Genomic DNA, 27,694 nt, shown 5'->3' with positions numbered 1-27,694 from the left:
GTGATAGGTAAATGTTGCAAATTTGAGTGGATTTTAGTTATTAACGTAATATGTTCGTAAATAAATATAGTTTTTAAAAATAATTATAAAAGAAAATTACAATTTAACCGAGAAATGAGATGGGTTGAGTTGTGAACTTTATTTGGGTTGCTCGGGTCACCAATTGAACCAACTCGAATCGTGGACACCCAAAATAATATTTTTAAAAATCTTCAAACTTCATATAAGAACGAAGTCTCGAATCTGTCTCAAAAAGTAAAAATAAAAGTGAAGTTCGGAGATTCTCGATAATAAAATTTTTTATAGATGCAGATGCATTGTATCGGAAAAAAGCTGAGAGGAACTACCTTTGTGTCTTTGTTTGTGATTTATTGTGCGGTGCATTTTATGTACTTGAAAATGATTGAAAACGACTTACTTCGTTTAAGGTGAAAAAAATTAGTAGATATTTATTACTGTGACGTGGTTGTGATTTTTCGTTAGAATACGTGAAATTTAGCTGAAAAATAACTTAAATTTGTTTGACAATTAATGTATCTGAGTTTTCTTTTACTAGGTCTTGCACGAACTCACCGTATTAGGGAAAACTTCTCCAAGTTTGGTTATCTGTTAATTTGTATAAACTTTACGAACGTTTTCATCATATACGAACAGAGTTATTTAACAAAAACGTCACGAGATTTATTTATTTAATAATATCATATGTTCAACGATTAATATCTTTTTTATATGCAAACATGGCATTAATAGCGTTTTTGTGGCAATGGCATTTTTTTCGATGATTTTATTTTATTTTATTATCGTTAATATTTATATGTCGACAAAAAATCAAATTACTGATATAGAAAATTCACGTGGCGACTTATAAGATATTAGTTTTTTTTAATTAAAAAACTAAATAATTATTAAATTAAATAATATTTAAATTGACTAAATAAAATGTTTGGTAAAATGTCACACATTAATACTCACTTCCCCTTGTCCTTGCTTGGAAATGATGCGCCATGATGTAAACTATGGATTAAATTCCGATTGTATTAAGTGAATCTGTCACTTAAAGAATAATAAAAATAAACTTTGGATCTTATGCACATATTTTCATATATATATATATTATTTATATAAATAATAATTGGAATTTTTCTAGTCAAACTCAAATTTGGGTGAAAATGACTTGGCATGTAATTATTAAATAATGTTGTAAATATAAAACAACACATTTAATAATAAATATTTAATTAGATTAGATACAAAATTGTAAGAATATAAATATAAATTTTATAATTTAAATTATTATAAAATTAGTCTAAATTATTAATTATTATTATATTTTTTTAATGGAAAATTTGTTTTTGTTTTTAAAAATTAAGTGAACTAACTTAAAAAATTGTGTCCAAAACCGACTCTAGCTACCTCTAGCTATTGTGGGGATCACTCTATGTGACCGCAGTCCGTTTGGCTACGATTGAACTGTCTCTTCAATTTATTTACGCGAAAACTTCGAAACACATTGTGTAGTCCGAGTTCTTTCGATACTCTTTCAGGAGCATTTCATGGATCATTAGTGTACTCAGAACCAACTTCATTAATTTGCTCGAGAGGAGGTTTTGACATGATTAGTGCCCGGACCCGATTGCGTAGGGGAACCATTTTTTTAACTTCTTTCCGCAGGAACTGGTAGTGAAGTTCTAATGATCAGAGTCAAAAGAGAGATGAAAGTAGTGTAAGGCGGAAGTGACTCGAGAGGAGAAGAAGGAGCATCGGGATTCTAGTTGCCTTTCATCTTATAATGAAGTGCGGAGATCAAAAGGTTCCCGATATTAAAGATCAATTGATATGTTATAAATAAAATATTAAAAATCTCATATATTCATCTTAATTATTAATTTAAATAATTTTTATAAAATTTTTATTTATAACAATATCTGCCGATAACAGTATTTTATGGATATAAATATATTAATCAATTAAATATTACCGGAAAAAAATAATAAAACTCATAAACAAATTGAACTCTTTGCCATCTGAGCTGAACATTTCAGCAAAAAGCAGTCGTTGGGCCGATGGGCTTTCAGCGCACAATCAGACGCTTGACAGTAAATCAGAACCCAAATTCCGCACCACAGCGTATCCTCCCAAGGAACTGTGACCCAGCGGGCGGAAGCACCAGCGCCAATCCAGTTATCCTCGTGCTGCGGGTTTTTGGCGCTTGTACTAAGCCACTGGAGGCTGCAGCTGGTGAGCGGAGCTCAAATTTGTTCGTGCTGTGGAGGTAATTCAACGTTTCTATGAAACTACTGCTTTCAGTTTGCGTTCGAGAATGGTGGCGAAATGGAACTAATTGTTTGGCATTGAGAGCTGAAGGAGTTTTTTTCTTCATTCGTAATTAGGGCTTCACTTTTTGCGTAGCTTTAGTTTTTGAATTACTGTATCGTCTTGTGTCTTTGGCCGTCGGGACAGCACTTACGCGAGGTTACGATTAGGATTAGTTAGTTGAGTGGAGTTCTTGTTTAGCTGGAGGACGATTATGTTGTGGAGTCGGTCTATGGTTGTGAAGTTCTTGAGAACTAGGATTATTTGTTAATTTACTTTTTTGCTTGTAGTTTTTCGCAGTTTCAAAGACGTGGTTAGCTGCCGTATGTTGCATTGTTCGCTTTAGAGACGGTAGTTATGGATTTTGACGAGTATGATTATTTAGAGAAAACAGTTGAAAATCCCGAGGGACAGAAAGTGAAGGAAACTGCCAATGGCGGTGATGCAGAAATGAAGTCTGGAGACAAACATCGTAGTCGAAGTTCAAAGTATAAGACTGATGGTAAAGATGATGGGGAACATAGGTCAAAGCGTTCAAAATCAGAAGATGAGTCACTTGATCATGATCGACATAGAGATAGGACTTCTTCCCGGCACCGGTCTAGGTCCAGAGATAGAGACCGTGATCGGCACAGTAGCGGTAAGGAGTTTAGGGGAAAAGAGGACAGAGAAAAGAATCAGGAAGAGAGGAGCAGTAAGGACAGAGATGTGGACAGAGATAAAGAACGTGTGCACGATCATGATAGACGAGGCAGAGATGGTGAAAAGGACAGGGAAAGAGAACGGTCACATCGAAGTAGAAGTCATTCAGAAAGACATCGCAGTGATCGAGATGAAAGCATTAGACAGAGGACCCGAGATAATGAATTCAGAGAACGAGAAAAAGAGAGAGAGTCTAGAGAGCGAGGCAGGGATGGCAGGTATTTTGTGCATTTATATTCTTGTACCATGAGTTTTGGTATTTAGAAGGAGAGAGAAGCAATAGATTACTTGTGTTGTTCTTATAATAACCTGCATACTCTAATGTTAAACTCTTTCATTGAGTAATTAAATTTGCATGTTATGTTGGTGGATTATTGAGATTGTTATGCTGCTTTGCTACACTTTATGATTTGGATTATATATGACTCATGAGCATTCTAAATGAATGATGGTCGATGATGTTCATTCACCATTAAAAAAATTACTCTTGAATGCTATTGTATGATCATGAAATGATCAGTATGTATGAGCAATTTTACTCTCTAATCGCTTCAAGGAATAAGCTCACGGACTTAGCTTGTAGGGCAGCTGTAAATCTCTGTCCAGTTTTTGGATCTCTCCTTATGCTCCATACATCATCCTCTCCGAAACCTTAAAGCCATATAAATGATGACCTCGTTTTGAAAGGTGAATGGTAGGTTAAGATATAGCCAATATGAGGACTATGTCACTGGGAGTTATTGATTTTGCTCTGAGAAAACTTGCGTATCTTCAATTGCAGCTCATCGTGATGTATGGTGCTTTAAGGACATACTTGTCCTCTGTTTCATACTAGCTTGTTTTAATTAGTAATCACTCTTTTTAAGTGAACCTCAACTAGGTTTGGTATGAAATGCAGAAGTACATATCATTCACTAGGGTTGCCCATTTCTTTCCTTATTAAGTTTTACATTGTCGATAAATGGAACTGGCCCCACAGTGACATACTTGGGTAAAATAAAATTTTGATAATTGGAAATTCATCTTCATGGCTTGCAAGTGTCTATAGTTGTCTGGTTTTCCAAAATTTCTCATACAATCTTAGTAATTAGGAAACCTCAGATGGACAAGACTGCCTGTTGTGTTGGTAGTAACTTTGTAGCAATTTTAATGGCAAAGGAATTCAATCCATTTCTAGTGCAACTATGAGGTTTGCTTTGGAGCTTTGTGTGTTTCAGTCATGGAGGTCATAAATAGTGGCCGTGACATGAAATCTTTTCACCGTTACCACATTGAAATCCAAGATTTAATTTTGTATCTATTCTGTTGCAGAAATGCTGGTGAGGGAATTGTGGGCTTTTCTTAAGAGATGAATTCCCTCTTCTGATTCTTATGGAAAATTCAATATTCAGTGGCTACTGGATTCTCATCATATATGAAATTAATATTTCTTGTGCTGAGTGTTTGTCTAAAATTTTAAGGTTTTTAGATTCACGGTTGATGGTATTTTATATTTAGTTGTAGAAATTATTGTTTTTTAGAATTTATAGTAATTTGAACGTTTTTTCTGGCTACCATTAATTGCAATCTAGTCCTATGTGTCTACTTTCAGATATTCTCATCACTCCTTTTTTATTTTTGTATTTTTATTAATTTTTAAATAACTACAGTTTTTTTTCGAAGTTGAATTTCTAAAGATCATTCCGATCTTTGAATATTAGTCTTGAGAAGAAGTTTTTTCTTTATCACCAATTTCACTTATTGTGGTTGAGTATACACTGCATCCATGAATACTCCAGTTGATGTTTTACATGTAGTATCATACAATAATTATTTCTTTCACCTATTGTATGGTTATAACCCTTTCTATGGAGTATAAACTTTTAACGTGTTCTGTGTTAATGCAATTAGGTTCTTTGCTACTGTATCAATTCAACTTGATGACGCTGTTGTCATTTAAGAATTTATTATTTATGGAAGGTACAAAATCTGTGATCAATCCATTGTGTGACTATCTTGGTCTGATTCTTAACTTTCCCATCTATCCCCACTATCTTTGTTTGTCAAATTAGTGGAAAGGGATTTTTCAAATCTCTCTGTTGGTTCTAACGTTAGTAGCCTACGGTGCTTTGTAATTTTATAAGCTTTGCATAAAAAGTGGAAGATTATGTTCTGGATTATTCTTCTACTGTTGTCATAATTAAGGGTAATTATCTCATTGTATATATATATTTTTTTGTTTCAAGATCTGTTTTTTTTTCACCCTTCTAAATAGCATTGTTTATAGTCCACTTCTAGGTGGTCTCTCATGACTTAATTATCCATCCGAAGGGCGTGGTTATAATTTTGCTAGCTAATAACAAAGGATGTCTTTGACCAATGTTTTTTTTCCACCCCACAGAAGACATAAGGAGAAAAAGGAAGACGGAACGGAACCAGAAGCTGATCCTGAAAGGGATCAGAGGACTGTATTTGCCTATCAGGTAAACCTTCTATTGGGACATGATATATTCCAAAAAAATTTCTTATTGCATATTTTTAATAAAGTCATCTGACATTTTCTGTGATCTCTTGGCTAGATAAGCTTGAAGGCAACTGAAAGAGATGTGTTCGAATTCTTCTCCAGGGCCGGTAAGGTTTGTATGCTCATCATATTGTTTCTACCACATTTTCAGCTCTTTTAAGCTTCTCTTAGGATAGAATGTAGTAATTGGTCAAACCAAGTTGCTTTATTTAGCTCCTATTCTATGGGAGGTTTTAGCTGCATTTTTTTTCAGTTGAACTACTATAGTACATTGTAAAACATACAACTAATATATAGAAATCATACATCGTTATCAGTCTTTCCAAGTAACATCTCATGTATGATATATGAAATTGGGTGTCCATAATAAAAATATGCTTCTGTGTGTAGAATCTTTTATGATGGGGTTGGGGAAGGCTATGCGACATTTACAATTCATCCTTTGCATTTCCCATTCTTTCTGTTTTTGAAGCCTCTCCAATATTTGTGCTAGGTTCTATAAAAATTGTGAGACTTCCTCTTAGGTGTTGGGGAAGGTGGTTTTCTCAAAACAGGTAGGGGTCCATCTCTGAAGTTTCCGAGACCACAGGGACTGGGTTTTGGGAATGTGGGATCCTATGTGATAGCTTCCCTTAGAGATTCTTTATGGCATAAGATAAGAGAATAGTGGGTATATACAGACAATACACCTATGGGTAGGATTCAGGCTTGTTGGGTATCGACACTTCTAGGAATTCGTTGAACTCATCCTGTTTTTATTGTAGTAATCCATTGGTTGGTGAAGGTTCTTTGATTCATTTTTGGTAGGATCTTTACATTTGGAAATATCTGATAGGCTGATAACAACTTTTGAACAATGTGTTGTAATCTTCTGGTTGGCACAAGTCAGGCCCTAATTGTTCCTCTGTGTCTCAGAAAATTTATTCTTAATTTCCTCTTTATGAAAGCTGAGTTTCATATGTCTACAGAAAAATCTCTCCCTCCCTCTATTTAAAATTTTAGTCCTAATTTCTTCGGAATGCAAGTTAAGTTTCTTAAATTTATAGAAATAAAATTCATCAGCCCAGCAAATCTCTCTCTCTTCTTTCGTCCTTTTTTTTTTTTTTTTTTTTTTTTTAAATTATTTTTATTTTCTTCTATGTGGAAGTTGATTTTCTTATATCTATAGGGGAAATAAAAGTCATCAGCTTGGCAAATCATTCTGCTGTCCAATTTTTCTTTTCGTTTGTTGTCAGTAATTTCCTATATTATGTATCGCTCTAATTGATGGAACACAACTTACAGGTGCGAGATGTACGCCTCATCATGGATCGTAATTCAAGACGTTCTAAAGGCGTTGGGTAAGATTAGTGTGCTTGATGATGTTCACTTGGGTTGATTGGAGTTTGGTCACTTTTGATTCATGTTGCCCCATATTTCATTATTTTGATTAGTCTTAAATCCAATGCCACTACTTTTCAAATTTCAATGACTGTTTAAGATAAAATTTGATTGAACATACTTCCCGAACAAGAAGTAGATGAGTTTGAAACGGTGTATTATAGACAAAATGAAGGGGGAACAAATCAGATTATGGGTGCGAATGGAGAAAACCCCAGCTCAGAACTACAAAAGGAGTGCCTTCCAATCATTGATACTCACTAAAAGACCCGCAGCTGCACTAACAAACTTTCCCCACATCCCACATCCCACGACCTGCTACTTGACTGTTTCAAAATCAAGCTGGTTTCTAATGAAAAGAACAGCATTTGGCTTGCTGTATGTATCTGTAATTATTCTTTATTTTCCTTGGATTTAATATCGTACCTATATGTGCAGGTATGTTGAATTTGTGGATGCAATGTCTGTGCCCATGGCTATAGCACTTTCCGGCCAGCTCCTGCTAAGTCAACCTGTAATGGTAAAGCCATCTGAAGCTGAGAAGAACCAAGCTCAATCAACTTCTGCTGCTGCTGGACCAGGTGGAGTAATGGGTCCCTACACTGGTGGTGCCAGAAGGTTATATGTTGGCAATCTGCACCCCAACATAACAGAAGATAACCTTCGTCAGGTTTGTAAATGAATGTCACTGGACAGAATACATATGTTACACAGTACTAATAACTCTGTTACGTGCAATTACCATGTTCTATGAAATCTTTCAGATTTATTTATTTTTCTGTCTATTGCTAAAAAAATTAACATTGTAATAATGGTGCCTTGCTTGGATAAGTTGATTTCCTTTCCTCTACTTCCAGGTTTTTGGAGCTTTTGGCATTGTGGAACTGGTTCAGATGCCCCTTGATGAATCTGGGCATTGCAAGGGTTTTGGTTTTATTCAGGTGAAATATATATCTAGAGAATATTTTATTCTTTGAGAAGGACGCAAGCATGCTACGGTATAAGCTAATCAAATCTGTTTGAATGCAGTTCTCACGTCTTGAAGATGCTAGAAATGCATTGAGTTTGAATGGACAACTTGAGATTGCTGGTCGAATGATAAAGGTGATGCATATTTTCATATATATTCATGTTCATGTATTTTTACGTGCAGATTTTTTGCTATCGTGCTTGGTATATTCTTTTTTGTTGCATTGAACAACAATCACATGCTAATCCGCTATCTTATGCTGCACTAGTTATGAGAGTCTTCTTCTCATTTGTAAGGATTGTGATATCTTCAATTGAGTGAATGTCTGTCCAGGGATAGATTTCAAAAGATTTACTTTGATCTTTTGATGTCTAGAGTTTTGAGCGTAAGTTGTTGTCTTTCTTTGATGCATTTTATACTCCCCAGAAATGTGAGCCTTTCATCTGAGGGGTTAAGTTGTGACATCTCATGACTGATAGACTAGTGGGAGATCTCGGAGGTCCTGATCACTTGAGTTTCAAGGGTTGCAAGACACTTGAACCTGATAGCTTTCTTTAAGGAATGATGAGACGTCATTAAATTAGATTGCTCGAGGTGTTCAATGAATTATCGGAATTGGGTATAATTTTATGCTTTGATGAATGGGGGCTATTCTTCTCTCCACAAAGATAAATTCATGCAGAATCAAGACCTTGGACCATAAATTCAGTGACTTGCTTCTATAAAATCATTTCTAGTACTATAGCGGGCAGGATGATGAAAGTGTTGCCACAAAGTATTTCTAACGATCAAGTGCTTTGTAGTTAGCAGACGAACGATTGTTGAACTTCTTACTCCGATTGAGGATTATAGAACGTGTAGACAAAAAGGTGCTATATTTAAAATGGTCATGAAAAGGCATGCACATGGTCATATGGTTTGGATTTTTTGAATTATGTTATGTGGAAGGCTTTGTATTAAATGAAGACATGAGATGCTTGGGGTTGGGTATTTAGGCTATCCATCTATCTATCTATTGGTGAGAAATCCAGCTTTCATTAAGAAAAAAATGGAAGTATATAAGATCATACAAAAAAGAGAGCCCACAAGACAGGCAAACAAAACAATTCCCAAGGAACAATTACAAAAATCTTTGTAAGTGAAGCGTACAAGGAAACATGGAACCTAACAAGGGACCAAAAACATTTGAAGGAAGACGCTCTAGCTTTCTAAAGTTTCTATTGTTCCTTTCTTCCCGAAGTCCCTGCCAAACAGCACACGCCCACTTGCCATAACAACTTTCCTTTCTTACGAAAAAGAGGACGAAGAAGAATCACCTTGACACCTGGTTCTTGGAGTTAAATCTTCCATGGAGAACTTTCCAAACAAAAAACTTAACCTTCTTGAAAATTTTCACCATTCATAACGAGGCAAAGACCGAATCCCTCAAGGGAGAAGGGTTAACCAAACAAAGGAAAAGGATCTACCTGAAAATCCATCGTAGGGGCTAGAACACCAATAACGAAAATCCCTCCTAGAAGCAAATTGAGATTCCCTCAACATAAGAGGAGGGCAACAATATTTTCTGATTCCCTCTATGACAACAAGCGGCAAACCCCAAAATGGGAGCATGCTGAGCAAGAGCGTCAGCCATAGAATGATTCTTATTCTGGACATATGGTATAAACAAGAATAGCAGAGCCAGGGTGTCTATCCCCAACCACGTACCTTCCTAAAAAAAAGTTTCCCTCTCCTCCCATCCAAACAACAGACAAATAAAGACAGGAAAGGATACTGTACAACTATAACTTTCCAAGGAGATCTGGAAGTGGCATCAATCCACTTAAGGTCCATATTTACTCATGATGAACCTCTCGAGTGATTTTATCATGTCTGTAGTTTCTACCTGGCAGCAGCTATTTCTTTTCAAACGAACTGTTAAGTTGCTTGCATTTTAGTTCATGATCTATCAAGTCACCTGGCTTGTTTTCTTGTACCACCCTATTTTGTTTCCTTGTAACGTGGATTTTTCTTTTCAAAACGAACTGTTAGGTTTCCTTTTTTTTTTCTTTTTTTATTGGTTCTTGATTACAAAATGAGGTCCTTGTAATTTCTCTTGGGGATTTCTGTGTTTATGTATGGTTGGTTTCTCATTGCATTTTCATTCTCTTTTATGCCAGAGCATTTTTAATTAAAAATTGCGGAATTGTTGGTAACTAGATAAGAAAAGGGATAAATCCATAACAATTAACAAATGTTGTAGATTATCCGATTCAGCAAGATTGGAGAGTAGTTTTCTCGTTGTGGGTGTTAGATTGATTACAGGCAAGCTTATAGCACGTAGGGAGCAACATTTAGTATTCTAATAGAGGAAATAATATTGTTGAAAGGGAAGTGGGAATGAACAACAGGTAGATGACTGGAAAGCTATTAAGAATATGATGAGGTTTCCTTTGAGTGCGCCTTTTCTAATCAGTAGTATGGTAGCATGAGTAATCAAGTACAGTCAATTTTTTTGGCTGGAATTATATCACGATATTTTTCTTATACAGGTGTCCACAGTCACAGATCAGCCTGGACTGCAAGATATCGGAGCAAGTACAGGAGACCTTGACGATGAAGATGGTGTTGGCTTGGTAAATAAGTCTTCTATCTTTGTTCCTCTCTCTCTCTCTCTCTAACAAAAGAAGCAAAGTTCTATCGCATCATTAATTAAAAAAAATCACCAAGAAAGTTGAGAGTTACGGATTTATGTCGAGTTGTAAGAGTACCTGAGCCATTGCTTCTATTATTGTTTGGAAGATTACACTTGTATTTATTTCTTTGTTCGTTCTTTCTGCTTTGTTAATGTTCAACCTGGTTTCTTGGACATGATCCATCGACAAGTAGCTTCTTAGCTCTTTCTTACTCCTTCATTTTCGTTATTTTTTTAAATATAATTTATTTGGTTTAGTCCATTGTTATTTGAATGGACCATTAGAGAATGAAGATTGGTATTTCTACCTCGATATGTATTATTTTTGTTATTTTTGTTTTTTTAATTTTTAACACTAAGCTCTATTCTTAGAGAAATATTTAAGGTCTGTTTGGTAAGCAATCTGCTAACAAACACATATTTGGAAACATGAAATCTAACTCTATCTTCATCGAGTCCATTCTTTTCACATCTTTGTTTTCAGATTGACTACCAAAGAGGTAAGTAAACAAATATTTATTATTATTATTATTTTTTAAAGTTTGTGCCTGCGCAAGGGCCAAGCTCTAGAGATATCAAGACTTTTTCTTCATGTTTTATTTATGGTCTTTGGCTGTGGTGATACTATTTACATTTTTTTTTTCTCTCTTTTAGGAAGTTTATTTTCTTGCTTCTGAATGTAAAAACTTAAGACATACGAGGTAAAGTGTAATAGTAACTACATTTATCATGAATGTTATCTATCGTTCTTTACACTTACCCCAAAGCTTTTGTAAGTTTCTGGTGCAAACTTTTGGTTAAGATTTCTTTGTGTATGCGTTGGCTGCTACATTAACAAAAATGTTTCCAATTTTTCAGTCCTTAAATGCTAGTTCTCGAGCATCCCTGATGCAGAAACTGGACCGTACTGGCACTGCATCTAGGTTTGTGTTTGTTGAGCTTATTTTCATTCGAAAAGTTTCGATAAAAAATCATTTGAAGTTTGCATGTTGGTCTTATATCTGTTTCTCTGCAGCATTGCTGGTTCTTTAGGTACACATGTCGTAAATAACACAGGCGCTACCATGGCAATGGCGCCAATCCTTGGAGTTGGAACTATCCCTTCCCTGGGTGTTGCTACTTCTTTGGTCTCCGTTCCTGCTTTTCCTGGACTTGGTGCAGCAGGCGTTCAGGTTCCCACTGTTGCTGCTAATTTACTTGGTGTTGGTACTCCAAGTGAATGCTTACTATTGAAGAATATGTTTGATCCTACAGCTGAGGTATACTACATCATTCTAAAGATCTCCGTTAAATTTTCTGTTTATGTTTTACCTTTAATTCACTATCCCTTATGTTCGGCAGTTGGAACCAACTTTTGATATGGATATCAGAGACGACGTGGAAGAGGAATGCTCTAGGTTCGGAAAGTTGAAACATATATACGTTGACAAGTAAGTTTAGGACTTTTAAGTGTAACACTCGCTCATCGACAGCTTGATTCACAGGAGTTACTACTGACATAGATAATTTACGTCGAAAACCAGTCATAAAACCCAAAACATCTTCGTACATAACAAGTAAAACATGTGAATCCAGTACTTTTTACGACACAAAAATAACCAAAGCAAGTTTCCAACAACGAAAGCATATGTACATAAAACAGTACTGGATTCACATGTTTTACTTGTTATGTATGAAAATGTTTTGGGTTTTATGACTCGTTTTTGAAGTAAATTATCTATCTCAGTGGTAACTCTTGTGAATCGAGCGATTAGCGAGTGTTTCAAGTTCATGAAATTGCATTACATATAGCTTTTAACAACTCCCCATTTCCTGAAATGTAGCTTCTTCATTTCTTCTTCATGGACAGGAATAGTGCCGGTTTTGTATACTTGAGATTTGCAAATTCAGAGGCTGCAATGGATGCACAACGTGCCCTTAATGGAAGATGGTTTGCTGGGAAAATGATCGGCGCAACTTTCATGGTAATTCTTTGGTTATGGTCTTTACCTCATCTGTTAGAACAAAGTCTCTTAACTTTTTAAGGAATTTCTTTCATATCTTCAGGACATCCCGAGCTACGAAGCGAAATTTCCAGACAGCAGATAGTACTCGAGATTAGTTCGAATGCTCTATTCCGAAACAGTAACTCGCCTGTTGAACCATAGTGAGATTATTCTACCGTGGCTAAAAGGTGCTATGTCTTTGAAAGGTACACAGTTTACGATTAACAAGCATGATGACCTTGCGAAAGAAGACAATATTCGCTCGTTCAATATGAATATTGAAAAGTTGATTGTAGTTTAGCTAAGATACAACCCTTTTGTACGTGTTCTATCAAGAGTTTATATCTAAACATGATTTGACCTAGGAAATTCGGTGCAAACTCATCAGCCCGCTCGATTTACGTCCTAGGATACTTGCAATGTTGTAACGCTGTTAATGTTGAGGATATTATCTTATGCTTATGAGATTTCAAACTTGATGGCCTGAATGGCTTAACCTTTTTCTATGTAGAAATTGGACTTGCAGCCTTAAGCATCAGATCTGCAAGAATCCTGCATCTGGTTTGTCGTTTTCCATTCAAACACGAATATTTATATAAAATATTGCAGGGCAGTACGGAAAAGATGGCTTGCATCTGCTGCCATATCTTCCAAATTTATTTAAAATTTTCATGTGAAACATCTTCAAATTTGAATTCTCTTATTGATTTTATTTCTTGGAGAACAAGAATCAATTTTAACCATTATATTCTAACAATTTGAATTGGTCATGTAAGGTAAGATTAAAGTTGACATGAAGCAAATGAATCATTTTTTTTAATTGATTTCTACCGATCTACTCTTGCATTAAATCATATCAATTTTTGTTATAGCGTGTTTATTAGTAATGGGGTCCCACGTTGAATTAAATAGAACATGAATTTGAAGTTAAAATTGTTAGATGAACACAACTCTCCACAATGGTATGATATTGTCCCATTTGAACACAAGCTTTCGTGGCTTTGCTTTGGACTTATCTAAAAGGCCTCAAACCTTCTTTGATTATAAACCCATGATCATTCCCTAAATTAGCCAATGTGTGACTTTCATCATCCAACACCTCCTCTTAATCGAGGCTCGACTCCTTTTTGTTTCGGAGTCTTTTGTTCGACATTTGAGGGCATGACTCTGATACCAAGTTAGATGAACACAACTCTCCACAATGGTATGATATTGTCCACGACTAAGTTTTAGGGCATGACTCTGATATTATCAACTTTGAGCATAAGCTCTCATGGCTTTGCCTTGGGCTTCCCCAAAAGGCCTCAGACCAATGGAGAGAGTATTCTTCAATTATAAACCCATGGTCATTCCCAAAGGCCTCAAACCAATGGAGAGAGTATTCTTCAATTATAAACTCATGATCATTCCCTAAGTTAGCCAATGTGGGACTTTCATCATCCAACAAAAATTAGGGCAAATTTTCGCCATAAAGTTTGAGTTTCATATCTATCTCGTTTATGATCTATTCTAATGTTAAGTGGTCTCTTTAACCGTTAGTTAACTAAATGAAAAATAATATCGTAGTTAGTTGTGATTCTATTTCTCGACCTGACAATATAATAATTTAATATTTACTTTTGATAGCTGAACTACGAGCTTACATTGCCCTTTCCCCGTTCTTCAATGGATCACGCCATTATCGCCGTGTAAGTAAAAAATATATTTTATAAAAAATGTTTTAATTTTCTTTAAAAACTTTATTACTCGAAAAAAAACAAGATTTTTATTTTTATTTTTTATATATATAGTGCTATGGTCGTAAAAATAAATATTTAAGGATGGTTTAAGATCTATAAAATAAAATAATATATCACTTAATACATAGTACATTTCTTGTAAATTTGTATTTTTCATTTAATATTTGTTATAAAAGAATATTTAAACTTTGCGTAAAATAAAATAATATATAATTTAATAAGAAATAAAATATTGAATGAAATTAGAAGATATCATCGTCACCATACACGTGTTGTGCTCAAACTTTAATGGAGGCGGCTGTAGGATAATAATAATATAATGGTCGTAGTTGGACCGGCCGCCGCAGTTCCATTTTTCAATCACCAAAGGGTTTCTCTCCGTCAACGTGTCTTCCAAGAAGGTCAAATTTCAATCCAGACGAAGACTTGCTGATCTAATGGCTTCCGTCTGCAACATTTTCCATCATACCGCACTCACTTTTCTGCATATATACTCGCAATTTGTTGCCTCTTCTTTCCCAAAAACCAGGAACGAGGAACGGGTTCGTTTTGGATTTGATTTTGCAGCGAGTGAATAGAAGGATATGGAAAATGTGGTTGATGTTCTGATTGTGGGAGCTGGAATCAGTGGTCTCACTACTGCATTGGGACTTCACAGGTGAGTTCTCTGTTACTATTGTGTGTGAATATGAATCCATGGTTCGGTCGTTCTTCTTCTTCTTCGTAATGCTTATGATTTCAGTTCAAATCGTGCAGATTGGGTATTCGAAGCTTGGTTTTGGAGTCGTCGGATGATTTGAGGATCACTGGGTTTGCGTTATCGCTATGGACGAACGGCTGGAAGGCGTTGGATGCAGTTGGAATTGGCGATTCACTTCGCCAAATCCATGACCAACTTGAAGGGTAATCAATGATCGTCAAGCTCTCAATACTCTTTCATTTTGTTGTTTTCCTTAATTCTTGTTTTGGAAACCCGATTTTGCCTTCAAATATGCTTGCACTCAAGGTGTTTGTTCTTTTGCCAGTTTGAAAAAACTTCGAATGAGTGAGAATTATACCTGTAGGAGGCTAGACTGAATGCTTGATTCTCTTGAATGGACTCAACTATTCTTTAGTTCAATTAATTCTAATACCAAGAAAATTTTTCTCAGTTGATTTTCTGCCAGTAAATGTACTTTAGTTCACAGCTTTACGTAAATGTTTGTAAGTTCTGTTCATCCTGCTTTACTGATTTCAAAAGACAGTCATTATATCAATGTAATGGTGTTATGTAATAGAATTGATCACTATTGATCACTTATTGTTGTTACTTGTCTCCAACAAAATGCAGGATTATAACTACATCAATGATTTCTGGGCGTAAAACTTCAGAGCTGTTGTTTTCGGCTCCCGAAGAACGGTCAGTAAGACGTTTTTCAATTTTATAGCTAGGAACCAGTAGAATTGTTGTGCTGAATTGGAGTTTTGTTGAGATTAATGAGCTTGTTTTGATGGGCAGTGGAGTTCGCTGTGTCAGAAGAAAGTTCTTGCTGGAATTTCTGGCCAAGGAACTTCCCATTGGAACCATCAAATTCTCCTCCAAGGTGGTTTCCATTGAGGAGTCTGGTTTGCTTAAACTTGTGCATCTTGCCGATGGAACCTCAATCAAGACCAAGGTAAATTGTGTCTCTTATTTCTCAGATTCTGATCCATCTTTTATATTGATTTGCATCACATTTTAATCTGTTAGTTTTGATTGAAAAGGTGCTAATAGGATGTGATGGAGTGAACTCGGTGGTGGCAAAATGGCTAGGCTTCAAGGCACCAGCTTTCACAGGGAGATATGCTGTAAGAGGCTGTTTAGAACTCAAGTCCAGCCATGGTTTTGAACCAAAGATGAGCCAATTTGTCGGTGAGGGAGTACGAGCTGGTATCATCCCGTGCGATGACAAGACCCTCTATTGGTTTTTCACTTGGACCCCCTCAGCTGAAGGTGAGTACACAATGGTTAGATCACGTACACAATTGTCTGAATTTAGTCCCTATTATTTCAATATATCTTAAAAGTAGTCCCCATCCTTAGTTTTGTGAACTTATCAAGTTGGGTTGGATAAATCTAGTCCCAATACCGCTAGAGCGTGAAAATCAAATGTTGAGAATTGTTAGGAGGGAGTCCCACGTTGACTAATTATGTGGATGATCATGGGTTTACATCTTCATTGGTATGAGGTCTTTTGGGGAAACCAAAAGCAAAACCATGAGAGCTTATGCTCAAAATGGACAATATCATACCATTATGGAGGTTCGTGGTTCCTAACATGGTATCAGAGTTATGCCTTTAACTTAACCATGTTAGTAGAGTTCTCAATGTCGAACAAAGAAGTTGTGAGCCTCGAAGGTGTAGTAAAAAAGTGACTCAAGCGTCGAACAAAGGGTGTACTTTGTTCGAGGGCTCCAGAGAAAGGAGTCGAGTCTCAATTAAAGAGAGCTGTTTCAGGGCTCTATAGGCCTCAGGGGAGGTTCTGTGGTGTACTTTGTTCGAGGGGAGAATTGTTGAGGATAATCATGGGTTTATAAGCAACGAATACTATCTCCATTGGTATGAGGCCTCTTGGGGAAACCAAAAGCAAAGCCACGAGAGCTTATGCTCAAAGTGGACAATATCATACAATTGTGGAGGTCCGTAGTTCCTAACACCAAATACGCCTTGTAATTATTTACGTTCGTCACCTTGCAGAGATTGAAATGAGTGAAAATCCAACAAAACTGAAGCAACTTGTACTAAGCAAGCTTGGAGAGATGCCAGGAGAAGCAAGGGCAGTGATTGAAGAAACTGATGTAGCTTGTTTTCAACCAGCAGCATTGAGATACAGACCTCCATGGGAACTGATGTGGGGCAACATTGTGAAAGGCAATGTGTGTGTGGCTGGTGATGCGCTGCACCCAATGACCCCAGACCTCGGCCAAGGTGGGTGTTCTGCTTTGGAAGATGGGGTTGTCTTAGCCAGGTGTATTGCAGAAGCCCTGCTGAAGAAACCCAGCAGCCATGAGGAGGAGGTCCTGCTGCTCGAGATGGGGCTTAGGAAGTACGCCGCCGAGAGGAAATGGCGGAGCATCGACCTGATCGGCACAGCATATATGGTGGGAAGGCTGCAACAGAGCAGTGGGGTGTTTGCTAAGTTCTTCAGGGATAAGATTTTGTCTCACTTTCTGGTTGGCCTCTTGCTGGGAAGAACAAACTTTGACTGCGGGAAACTGGCCCCTTCTTCTTTGTAGCCAACCAATCTCACTGTCACTGATTTCTTCTTCTTCTTCTTCTTCTCCTAAATTTTAGAACTTTGCTTGTGTGCAAATATGTAGAGTGAGAGCAACCTCATTGAGGTGATCTTCTTGGAAGTTTGAATAAAACAATGGCAAGTGCATGACTTGCTTGTGCACTAATTGTGCACTAATGCAAAGGTAGGCCACGGACTTAGGTAGAGATGTTCATTTAATTTGTTGAGTTTGAGTTCTACTGCTTCGAATGGGTCATGATATTTCTGTTTAAATAGGAATGGAGAAGATTTTTTCCCGTAACCTAAATGGGGTCGGGGTCAGGAATAGGGACGGGGATTATATTTGCCGTCCTCGGGTCATGGTATCTCTGTTTAAATAGGAATAGAGAAGATTTTTTTCCCGTAATCTAAATGGGGTCGGGGTCAGGAATAGGGACGGGGATTATATTTGCCGTCCTCGGGTCATGATATCCCTGTTTAAATAGGAATAGAGAAGATTCTTTCCCGTAACCTAAATAGGGTCGGGGTCAGGAATAGGGACAGAGATTATATTCGCTGTCCTCGGGTCATTGTATCTCTATTTAAATAGGAATGGAGAAGATTTTTCCGCGTAACCTAAATGGGGTCGGGGCCAAGAATAGGGATGTGGATTATATTTGGCGTCCTCAACCCCGTGATCCTTTTATAAGTTACAATTTTAGTTCTTTAAGCTCTTGAAAATAGTTTAAATTTTTTAAAATGTGAGGCAAGGTCAGATGCGTTTTAAAAATGTGAGGCTGATGTTGATACGTAATATAACATACAATATCTACTAGCGGTGGACTTGGACTGTTACCGACCATACTTGCGAGCAGATTCTCTGTTCACTTAAGAGTCCTATAACTACCAACACAAACTGCAACATTATTGATCAATTTGAGTCGGGAAATCACTACGAACTATTTTATTAAAAAANAAAAAAAAAAAAAAAAAAAAAAAAAAGGGGAGGAAAAATATATTTTTACTAAACAACAAAATACTCCATTGTGGCGGCTTGCAATAGAGCCCGCCACAAAATGCAATTATTGGAGCACTGCCTCCAATGATTTATCCTCTCTAACAACATTTCTTCAACCGGAAAACTAAACGGTGGAAGACAATTCATATTCCTTTCGCCATTAATTTCAAGGCCAAACCGATTTCTCTGCATCAATCATGGAAGCAGCGGCTGTCGAAGACATAGTGATCGTCGGAGCGGGAATCGCAGGCCTCGCCACTGCCTTAGGGCTTCACAGGTTAGGAATCCGAAGCTTAGTGTTAGAAACTTCCGATTCTTTGAGAGCCGCTGGATATGCTTTGACGACATGGAATAACGCTTGGAAGGCTCTCGACGCCTTGGGAGTCGCCGATTCCCTCCGCCGCCACCACGATCGCCTCGCCGGGTAGTTCTTGCGCTTCATCGTTCCGTAATACTTCGATTCTAGAATTTTGCTTCTGTTTCTGTTAATTTGAGTCTCGATTTTGTTTCTTGGCTTCGTTGATTGTAGAAACGTGACTTTCTCTGCGGTTTCGGGGCTTCCAACTTCGAATCTGCGCTTTACGGCTCGCGGGTGAGATTTCTGTATTTGTTGATTGTTCCTCATTTTTCTAAAATTGTTTAGAGTTTTTTAATATTTTAAAATAAATACAGTATAAATATTTGAATATTTAATTATAAAAATAATTTTCATTATAAAAAAATTTACATTTTTAATTTAAATCTTTATAACATAAGAACTAAAAAATAATTATTCATTGCAAAAAATAGTGGCTAAATATAATTGTGTTTTTCATTNAAAAAAAAAAAAAAAAAAAAAAAAAAAAAAAAAAAAAAAACACGAGAAGTAAGAAACATGAAAAAAAATCGTGCTTGTTTGACAATATTTCGGTTTCTTGCTTCTAATTTTTTAGAATCAAAATGAGTTTCTTGTTTCTCGATTTTTGTAATAGTCCAAGTCCACCGTTCAAGCCCACTAATACTGTCCTCTTTGAAATTTTACTTTCGGGCTTCTCCTTAATGTTTTAAAACGAGTCTGCTAGGGCGAGATTTCCACTATTATAAAAAATGTTTCGTTCCCGTTTTGGATGAAAGTCTCACATTCCCTAATTTAGGGAATGATCAAGGGTTAATACTGAGCTCCATGTGTATGAGACCTTCGGGGGAAGCCGAGAACAAAGCCATGAGAGCTTATCCGGAAAGGGACAATATCATACGGTTCGGGAGAGTTAGGTCGGATCTCACAACCCATATTTAGATTTAAATCTTTGGAAACTATATTTAGTAAATAATAAAACTTTTAGCCAATATTTCTTCTGGTAAAACTTTTAGCCAATATTCCTCCTTATATTTTCTCTGTTATTGTACTTATCTGAAGTCATGGATAATAAAACTTTTAGCCAATATTACTCCCGGTAAAACTTTTAGCCAATATTCCTCCTTGTATTTTTTTCTCTTTTGTTCTTTGTAGTCATCTTGATCGAGTATGTGCGTTGCTGAGCAATCTTAACAATCCTAACAATTGGTATCAGAGCTAACAACTGGTATCGATCCTAACACAAACAACAATGGTTACCAAATATGTCACAGCTGCCCTGTTTAAAGTGTTGATTAATAGTAGTATTGCACAGAGAGCAAGAAGCCAGAACTGTAATGAGGAAGTCATTATTAGAAGCACTTGCAATGGATCTTCCGAAAGGCACCATTCGATACTCCTCCAAGCTTGTTTCCATTGAAGAATCAGCTGGCTTTCTTAAGCTTCTGCACCTTGCTGATGGAACCCTTCTCAAAACCAAGGTAAATTATTTACTTTTTAAGCCATAGCCGCCATGTTTGGTTGTTGAATGATTGCTCTAAGATTAGAAGTGTTCTTTCTGATCTGATATGTTGTCTGTAGTGGAAAAAGGGTGTTGATTGAGTGTGACGGAGAGATGGGGTCGTATCGAATAATTGAGTTCTTACTCTCTAAGATTCTAACGTAAATGAAAATCAAAGAATAAGAACAAAAATGATAGATCGAACTGTCTTTTTTGTTAAAGAACATTTCTTATACAACGTATAAGAGCCTAAGTCCATCGGTAGTAGATATTGTCTTCTTTGGGTTTTCTCTTCTGAGTTTCGCCTTAAGGTTTTAAAACACGTCTGTTAGGGAGAGGTTTCCACACCTTTATAAAGAATGTTTTGGTCTCCTCTCCAACCGATGTGGGATCTCACAATGGTATGAGTCCCAAAGGGGGTGGACACTAGACGGTGTGCCAGGGAAGATGCTGGGCCCCGAATGAGGGTGGATTCTGAGATCCCACATCAATTGGAGGGGGAACGAAACATTCTTTATCAAGGCGTGGAAACCTCTCTCTAGCAAACGCGTTTTAAAAACTTTGAGGGGAAGCCCAAAAGAGAAAGCACAAAGAGGACAATATCTATTAGCGGTGAGCTTGGGCTGTTACACAACGGTTATATAAATACTAATCTGATTCATTAGTAGTCATGTCAACGTTCGATGTGCGTTTTTACATATATAAAACGGGTTTTTGTTGGGCTTGGCCATGATGCTAACTCTTTTGGGGAAATTGAAAAAAGGTGTTGATTGGGTGTGATGGAGTGAAGTCTGTGGTTGCTAAGTGGCTGGGCTTCAAGAAGCCTTCTTTGTCAGGCAGAAACGCTACTAGAGGGATTACAACATACGAGAATGGCCATGGATTTGAGAATAATTTCATGTGGTTTTTCAGCAAAGGCCTTCGCTTTGGTGTTATGCCATGTAATGCCAACACTGTCTATTGGTTTAGCACTTGGCATTCCTCCAAACAAGGTTAGCCCCTCGGAACACGAGAAATCATTACACACACCTTTCTTAACGTCGTAATAATACTCGTGATATCTTCTTGTATTGTATTCCTAACACATTGTGAAACTCGAAGGGAAGGAGATTGAAGAGAACCCAGTTAGACTAAAGCAACATATTTTGAGCAAGCTCGGAAAGGTACCTGATCGAGTAAGGGCCGTTGTTGAAGACACTAAAGTTGATTCTTTTGTGTCGTTGCCATTGAGATGTAGACAACCTTGGGAGCTTGTTTGGAATGACTTTTTTCGAGGCAACGTTTGTATTGCGGGCGACGCGCTTCACTCGATGACCCCAGATCTTGGACAAGGAGGTTGTTCTGCATTGGAAGATGGCGTCGTTCTTGCTCGATGTTTAGCCGAAGCGATGTTGAGGAATCCAATGGGAGGAGGGGAAGAGGAATATAAGAGAATTGAGAAGGGGTTAGAGAAATATGCAAAAGAAAGGAGATGGAGATGCATTAAGCTCATTGCTACATCTTATGTGGTTGGTTCAATTCAAGAGAGTGAAGGGAAATTAATGAATTACTTGAGGGATAACATCTTGGCTGATTTTCTTGTTGGTTTATTAATGAAGTTCTCTTCTTTTGATTGTGGGACACTTACTTGATGTATTCAACCAATTGTTATGTATTTTAGGGTTACGGGGTCCGAATGGTACGATCCCTCCGTCACCCCAGAATGAAAGGGGCGATCTTGTAGTTCTTGGTCTGTGAAGATACGTTGTTAGGTGTTCCGTTTTATTTTTCCATTGAGGTCAAACTTAAACTTGTGCTCGAGAGATAGCTGTCCATATATTGATAAGAGATGTATTGATTCTCGAGAAGAGAGGAGGCGAGGTGATCCCCTCGGACCGCCCGGATCCCACGAGTGAATAGAAAATTGGATCTACATTGGATCTTACCTAAATCGACCCATCTATCCTCCTGAGGAGAAGTTTGGTTTCAAACCCAGGAAGTTTGGTACCAAACCCAGGAGAAGTATATCATGCTAATGTTTGGATGATCCACTGAAGTTTGGTTTCAAACCCAGGAGAAGTATATCATGCTAATGTTGCTTGGATGATCCACTGGATCAGACGTTAATGAGCATATTAAATTATCCATGTGGCTGAGATTTATATTAGGTTTGAATCTCTTTTCTAAAATTTATGGCTGAGATTTATATTAGGTTTGAATCTCTTTTCTAAAATTTTTTATTAAATAAACTTCCAGTTGCTTCTCAAAATCAATTTGCAACCAAAAAAATGTAATTCAGGTATTTTATAAAAATTTTGCCTACAGCTCAAACCCGTTGTTAGCAGATATTGTCTGCTTTAACTCGTTGTGTATCGTCATCAGTTTCACGGTTTTAAAACATGTCTACTATAGAGAGAGTCTAGCCCTACTCTGACTAGTGCCTCACATCGTTTGGTGACTAACTCTAATACTATTTGTAATAGCCTAACTCCACAGCCTCACAGTTTTAAAACACGTATACTATGGAGAGGGTCTAGTCCTACTCCGGCCAGTGTCTCGCACCGTCTATTAATTGGCTATGTTACTATTTGTAACAGCCCAAGTTCATAGTTTCACAACTTTAAAACGTATCTATTATGAAAAGGGTCTAGTCCTACTCCTACTCCGGTCAATGCCTTGCAACATTTAGTGATTTACGCTGATATCATTTGTAACGTCCTAAGTCAACCATTAGTAGATATTATCCGCTCTAAAATCATTACGGGTGACCCTACCATGCCAGTAAAATTTATTGGACTCATAAGTAAAATTTTATAAATAATTTTTTAATTTGTTTTTAAAAAATAAAACTTATTGTATGGTTTGCTTCTTGCTTACGAGGCAACCTCAAGAAACCCTTGTGCCATCTCCAGTCGCTTTATACAGCAAAATCTCCGGCGTTCTCTGAATTCGAGGTTTAATTTGTTTCATCTATCGATCTAGTTTCTTTCTTCTTTTCCTTCATTCGAAATCTTGTCGACTCAGTTGTGTAGTTTTGTGGATTTCATACAGAATTTGCGAAGATGACGCAAGACGCTGAGATGAAGGAGCTTCCTCCTCCCATTTCTTCTTCTGCTGCTCCAACTTCTCCTTCAACGTTACAACGTATTAGAGCTTTATCTGCATTTTTTCATGTTTTGTTGAATTCTTGGTGGCCTTGATTTTGAAATTTGTTAACGATTTCTTTCGATCAGATTTGAAAGAGATTGTGCCGCTTCTTGAAACCGGTGCGTATGCACGGGAAGTCCGGCGAATCGTTCGAGCTATTCGTCTGACTATGGCGTTGAGGCAGAAGTTGAAGGCGTCTGTTCTTTCTCCATTTCTGAATTTCGCTCTCCCGCCAGGATCCGATGTGCACACAAGGTTATCATCATTTATTCCGAAGGTAATTCGAAATTTAATGGAAACATTGTTGTTTGTCTGCATGATGCAATTCCCTGTTCTAAAGATCGTAAAACGCTGTAATAAGCTTTGTTTAACAATTGGTTAGGAGGATGACTACGAAATGGATGTTGACTCGGAAACAAAGGCATTAACTCAGGCACCTGTAAAACATCCCTTACCTGAGATAGAGATTTTCTGCTATTTGCTTTTGCTAGTATTTCTGATTGATCAGAAGAAATATGGCGAGGTGATGTATTCCTCTTATCTATCAGGGGTTTTCCTATTTTGCCTGAACTGTGGTCTTGACTCCTGAAAACTTGCTGGATATTTTCAGGCTAAGGCTTGTGCTTCAGCTAGCATTGCCCGATTGAAGAACTTGAATAGAAGAACGGTTGATGTGCTATCATCTAGGCTTTACTTTTATTACTCGCTTAGCTACGAACTCACTGGTGATCTTGCTGAAATAAGAGGGTAGGTTTATAACTTAAGATTTTATTAGAGTTATGTTTGTTAATTTCATACATTTCTATGATTCTGGTGGTTTGATTCCAGAGTAGAGTGTATTGATACTCATTTCGTAACATGGAAAACTTTGATTGACAGTAACCTCCTGGCCCTGCATCGCATTGCAACGTTACGCCATGATGAATTGGGTCAGGTAATTTTCTTCATTTTTCTATCAGTCAATACCATATTATGGTGCCTTATATAGTGGTAACAATGTGATTTAGGAAACCCTCCTCAACCTACTACTTCGAAATTACCTCCATTACAATCTTTATGATCAAGCAGAGAAGTTGAGGTCCAAGGCACCCCGATTTGAAGCTCACTCAAACCAGCAGGCATGTTTAAGGACGATTGTCTTTTTCTTTCCATCATTATTATTATTATTTTATCTTTTGCTAAAACAAGTATCTGTGGATTTAAGAAAGTTGCTGCAATATTATGCAGCATTCTTCAGTATAAATGCTTGTAACATAAGTTACTTGGCTCGTTAAATAGTTCTAGTGATGAGTTTTGAAGTTGTCGATTTTTACATGCCTACATGCTTTTGAGCAATGATGATTGCAGTTTGTAATGTCTAGGCGTAAGAAGAATTCAGGCGTTTTTTTTAATGTAATAATTTTTAGTGATGTTTTGTATGGTATAAATATCCTAGAATTTAATATTTTTGTCAAGTATCTTATGAATTTTGGTTTCTAGCACAGTTCTGTAGGTACCTATTTTACCTAGGCAAGATCAGGACCATTCAGCTGGAATATACAGATGCGAAGGAGTCTCTTCTACAAGCTGCCCGAAAAGCACCTATTGCAGCTCTTGGTTTTCGAGTACAATGCAACAAATGGGCAATCATTGTTCGCTTATTGTTAGGAGAAATCCCTGAGAGGACTGTTTTCATGCAGAAAGGCATGGAGACAGCTCTGAGGCCATACTTTGAACTTACAAATGTAAGTTTAAGTTCGAGAAATATTCGACCATTTTATGTCTTCGGAAACGGTTAGGTTGGTGATTGCGTTACTGCGAAGAAATCCAATTACCAATAGTAACATGTTGGCCCCAAACCTCCCACCGCTCCCTCCTCCATCGTTCCTCTCTTCCTCTCTTTTCTCTGTGAAGAAAAAATAAAAACACTTGAATTGGCCTCTTCATATGAATTATAGTGAACTCCCTTGTCATGTGTCAATAGTCTATTCTGCTCTTTTATTAGCAATGCTTTTTTCTTTCAGGCTGTGAGAATTGGCGACTTGGAGCTTTTCAGAACTGTTGCTGATAAGTTCTCTAGTACTTTCAGCTCAGATCGAACCAACAATTTGATCGTGAGGCTGCGACATAATGTAATCAGAACTGGGCTGCGCAACATTAGCATATCATATTCGCGCATTTCTCTGGCTGATATTGCTAAAAAGCTGAGACTGGATTCTGAAAATCCTATTGCTGATGCCGAGAGTATCGTCTCTAAGGCAATCCGAGATGGAGCAATTGATGCCACGGTTGATCACGCGAAGGGATGGATGGTATCCAAGGAGACTGGAGACATCTACTCTACCAATGAGCCTCAAATTGCCTTCAACTCAAGGATTGCATTCTGCCTGAATATGCACAATGAGGCAGTTCGTGCTCTCAGGTTCCCACCAAACTCCCACAAAGAAAAAGAAAGTGCTGAGAAAAGGAGAGAAAGACAGCAGCAGGAGCAAGAACTTGCTAAGCATATAGCCGAAGAAGACGATGACGACTTTTAACTGATTCAGTGCGAGACTCAGCTCAAGTCGAGTCATGGGAGCCAATCAGATGTACAACTTCATCCAGGTATGCTGATCAGAAAGTTTTTGATGCATTGATTCAATCATCTTTTTCCCTTTTTTTTACCATGAATCTATCGTGTTCGTAACGCCACACCGGTTGTTTCATTCATAGAACATACTTGAGATGTCCATCTTATTTGGTGCAACTCTTCTAAATTGTAACATGAGCTTTTGGATTTTGATCATGCCATTTTGTAGTTGATATTATGGGAGCCTTTCACATGGGTTTTCTTAACTCAATGTGCTGCACAATTCTAGGTTGCATAAATCCCCAACTCCAATAGTTCTCGAAAGCTCATTAGAATTTTCTTTCATGTTCTTTTATTTCATACTTTTAGTCTAATCAAAACTCGGTTCGAAATAGTTTAACATGTTTTACAATATTAAATGGCCGTAGACACAGCAGTAAAGTAACTGTGGCTGATGGCCTTTTTGATCTCGTTCATATTAGATGATCATAGACACAACACAGTGGTAAAGTAATTGTGGCTGATGGCTTTTTTTATCTCGTTCGTATTAGATGATCATAGACACAACACAGTGGTAAAGTAATTGTGGCTGATGGCTTTTTTTATCTCGTTTGTATTAGATGATCATAGACTCAACACAGCAGTAAAGCCTGTGGCTTATGGCCTTTTTGATCTCATTCGTATTAGATGACCGTAGACAGTAGCTATCGATGGCTTCGACACGGTATTGAAGTTTCAGTTCTACACGTTAGTGGTTTTGTGGTTGATCACTCAAATGGCTGAACTGAAGCCAAACGTCTTGAAATGGTGCTCATACTTTCTGCAAAAGTTTTGGAAGTAATTTTCTTACCTGCCACATGAAATATGCAACATGAGAAATATAGATTTGAATTCATATCCATCCATTATTATGAAACTGTTAAAATGCGGTGGTTTTCGATATTTTTTTTTAAGCGATCTTATGTACTATCGTATAATCAAGTGCATGTGCACCGTGATTGCTTTCGTATGAAACAAAGATTTGATTTAGAAGTCTAGTGACTAAAGTAAAAATTAAGATATGTCTTGTATTTAAATTATTATAATCTAAAGGGGTATTTTGTTCGAGGGCTTCAGAGGGAGTGAGCTTCAATTAAAAGGAGGTTGTTCGAGAGCTCCAGATAAGGAGGCTCAACGAAGGCTCTATGGTGTACTCTATTGTAGAATTATATGGTGCACTCTGTAAATAATAGAATTATATGGTGCAAAATAATAATTTTAAAAATATATTATAAATGGATTTTGTTTTTATTAATTAAAAAATTAACTTTAATGGTATGAAAATGGGGTTAAAAATATAATATTAAACATGTTTTTAATTTCAACTAAATGGCAAGAAATTATAATCAATTATTAGTGAAGAGGTAAGAAGAAGTAATCGTACAAACTAATTCCCATTTATTAGAGAAGTTTGATGATCTTCATGATCTTCATGATCTTCATGATCTTCGTTTAAAACCAGTTCCCAAAGCTTCTCACAATCCTCTGAATCGACATTCTTATGCCAATGTAAGTGATTCTTTTTCTTCCACAACATTTTCAGATTCTCGACATTCTTGATATTACCTTGTTTGATTTCCATTTCTGTACTTTTCAATTGAATTGGTTTCTTCTGCTCCGATTGAGGCT

The 27,694-nt window shown here is 37.0% G+C and overlaps 4 protein-coding genes across 10 annotated transcripts; all 4 read left to right on the top strand.

Moving 5' to 3' along the window:
• Positions 1-2,119: 2,119 nt before the first annotated feature.
• On the top strand, positions 2,120-13,270 carry LOC111811881 (RNA-binding protein 39-like). 3 transcript variants are annotated; one of them, XR_002817625.1, is made up of 15 exons: positions 2,122-2,272; positions 2,604-3,233; positions 5,396-5,477; positions 5,574-5,630; positions 6,803-6,858; positions 7,337-7,568; positions 7,756-7,839; positions 7,928-8,002; positions 10,400-10,483; positions 11,401-11,465; positions 11,558-11,801; positions 11,884-11,972; positions 12,392-12,506; positions 12,589-12,733; positions 13,039-13,270. XR_002817625.1 is itself a non-coding variant. In XM_023698924.1 (14 exons), exons 2-14 carry the CDS (start codon positions 2,671-2,673, stop codon positions 12,628-12,630), a joined length of 1,788 nt encoding a protein of 595 aa, XP_023554692.1. In that variant the 5' UTR covers positions 2,120-2,272; positions 2,614-2,670; the 3' UTR covers positions 12,631-13,030. The 3 variants fall into 3 exon arrangements, 2 of the variants coding, with proteins under 2 accessions (XP_023554692.1, XP_023554691.1); XM_023698924.1 differs by lacking the exon at positions 13,039-13,270 and having other exon boundaries at positions 2,120-2,272; positions 2,614-3,233; positions 12,589-13,030; XM_023698923.1 differs by lacking the exon at positions 13,039-13,270 and having other exon boundaries at positions 12,589-13,030.
• A 1,313-nt stretch (positions 13,271-14,583) lies between these two features.
• Positions 14,584-17,739, top strand: LOC111811885 (monooxygenase 2-like). The gene is made up of 6 exons (XM_023698929.1): positions 14,584-14,924; positions 15,023-15,169; positions 15,597-15,665; positions 15,765-15,921; positions 16,010-16,238; positions 16,983-17,739. Exons 1-6 carry the CDS (start codon positions 14,851-14,853, stop codon positions 17,519-17,521), a joined length of 1,215 nt encoding a protein of 404 aa, XP_023554697.1. The 5' UTR covers positions 14,584-14,850; the 3' UTR covers positions 17,522-17,739.
• Positions 17,740-18,545: 806 nt separating this feature from the next.
• On the top strand, positions 18,546-22,154 carry LOC111811884 (monooxygenase 2-like). The gene is made up of 5 exons (XM_023698927.1): positions 18,546-18,941; positions 19,047-19,109; positions 20,167-20,332; positions 21,116-21,344; positions 21,454-22,154. The coding sequence occupies exons 1-5, from the start codon at positions 18,715-18,717 to the stop codon at positions 21,981-21,983; spliced, it is 1,215 nt and encodes a 404-aa protein (XP_023554695.1). The 5' UTR covers positions 18,546-18,714; the 3' UTR covers positions 21,984-22,154.
• Positions 22,155-23,173: 1,019 nt separating this feature from the next.
• Positions 23,174-27,083, top strand: LOC111811883 (probable 26S proteasome non-ATPase regulatory subunit 3). Of its 5 annotated transcripts, none has more exons than XR_002817627.1 (10): positions 23,174-23,285; positions 23,383-23,475; positions 23,565-23,755; positions 23,861-24,001; positions 24,089-24,225; positions 24,358-24,412; positions 24,486-24,596; positions 24,963-25,202; positions 25,482-26,061; positions 26,714-27,083. XR_002817627.1 is itself a non-coding variant. In XM_023698925.1 (9 exons), the coding sequence occupies exons 2-9, from the start codon at positions 23,394-23,396 to the stop codon at positions 25,992-25,994; spliced, it is 1,470 nt and encodes a 489-aa protein (XP_023554693.1). In that variant the 5' UTR covers positions 23,174-23,285; positions 23,383-23,393; the 3' UTR covers positions 25,995-26,325. The 5 variants fall into 5 exon arrangements, 2 of the variants coding, with proteins under 2 accessions (XP_023554693.1, XP_023554694.1); XR_002817626.1 differs by having other exon boundaries at positions 26,647-27,083; XR_002817628.1 differs by lacking the exon at positions 26,714-27,083 and adding an exon at positions 26,445-26,460.
• Positions 27,084-27,694: the final 611 nt, after the last annotated feature.

The sequence above is a fragment of the Cucurbita pepo genome, chromosome LG15 (assembly GCF_002806865.2).
Source record: "Cucurbita pepo subsp. pepo cultivar mu-cu-16 chromosome LG15, ASM280686v2, whole genome shotgun sequence".
NCBI lineage: Eukaryota > Viridiplantae > Streptophyta > Magnoliopsida > Cucurbitales > Cucurbitaceae > Cucurbita > Cucurbita pepo.
This window is presented reverse-complemented; position numbering and strand designations above follow the sequence as displayed.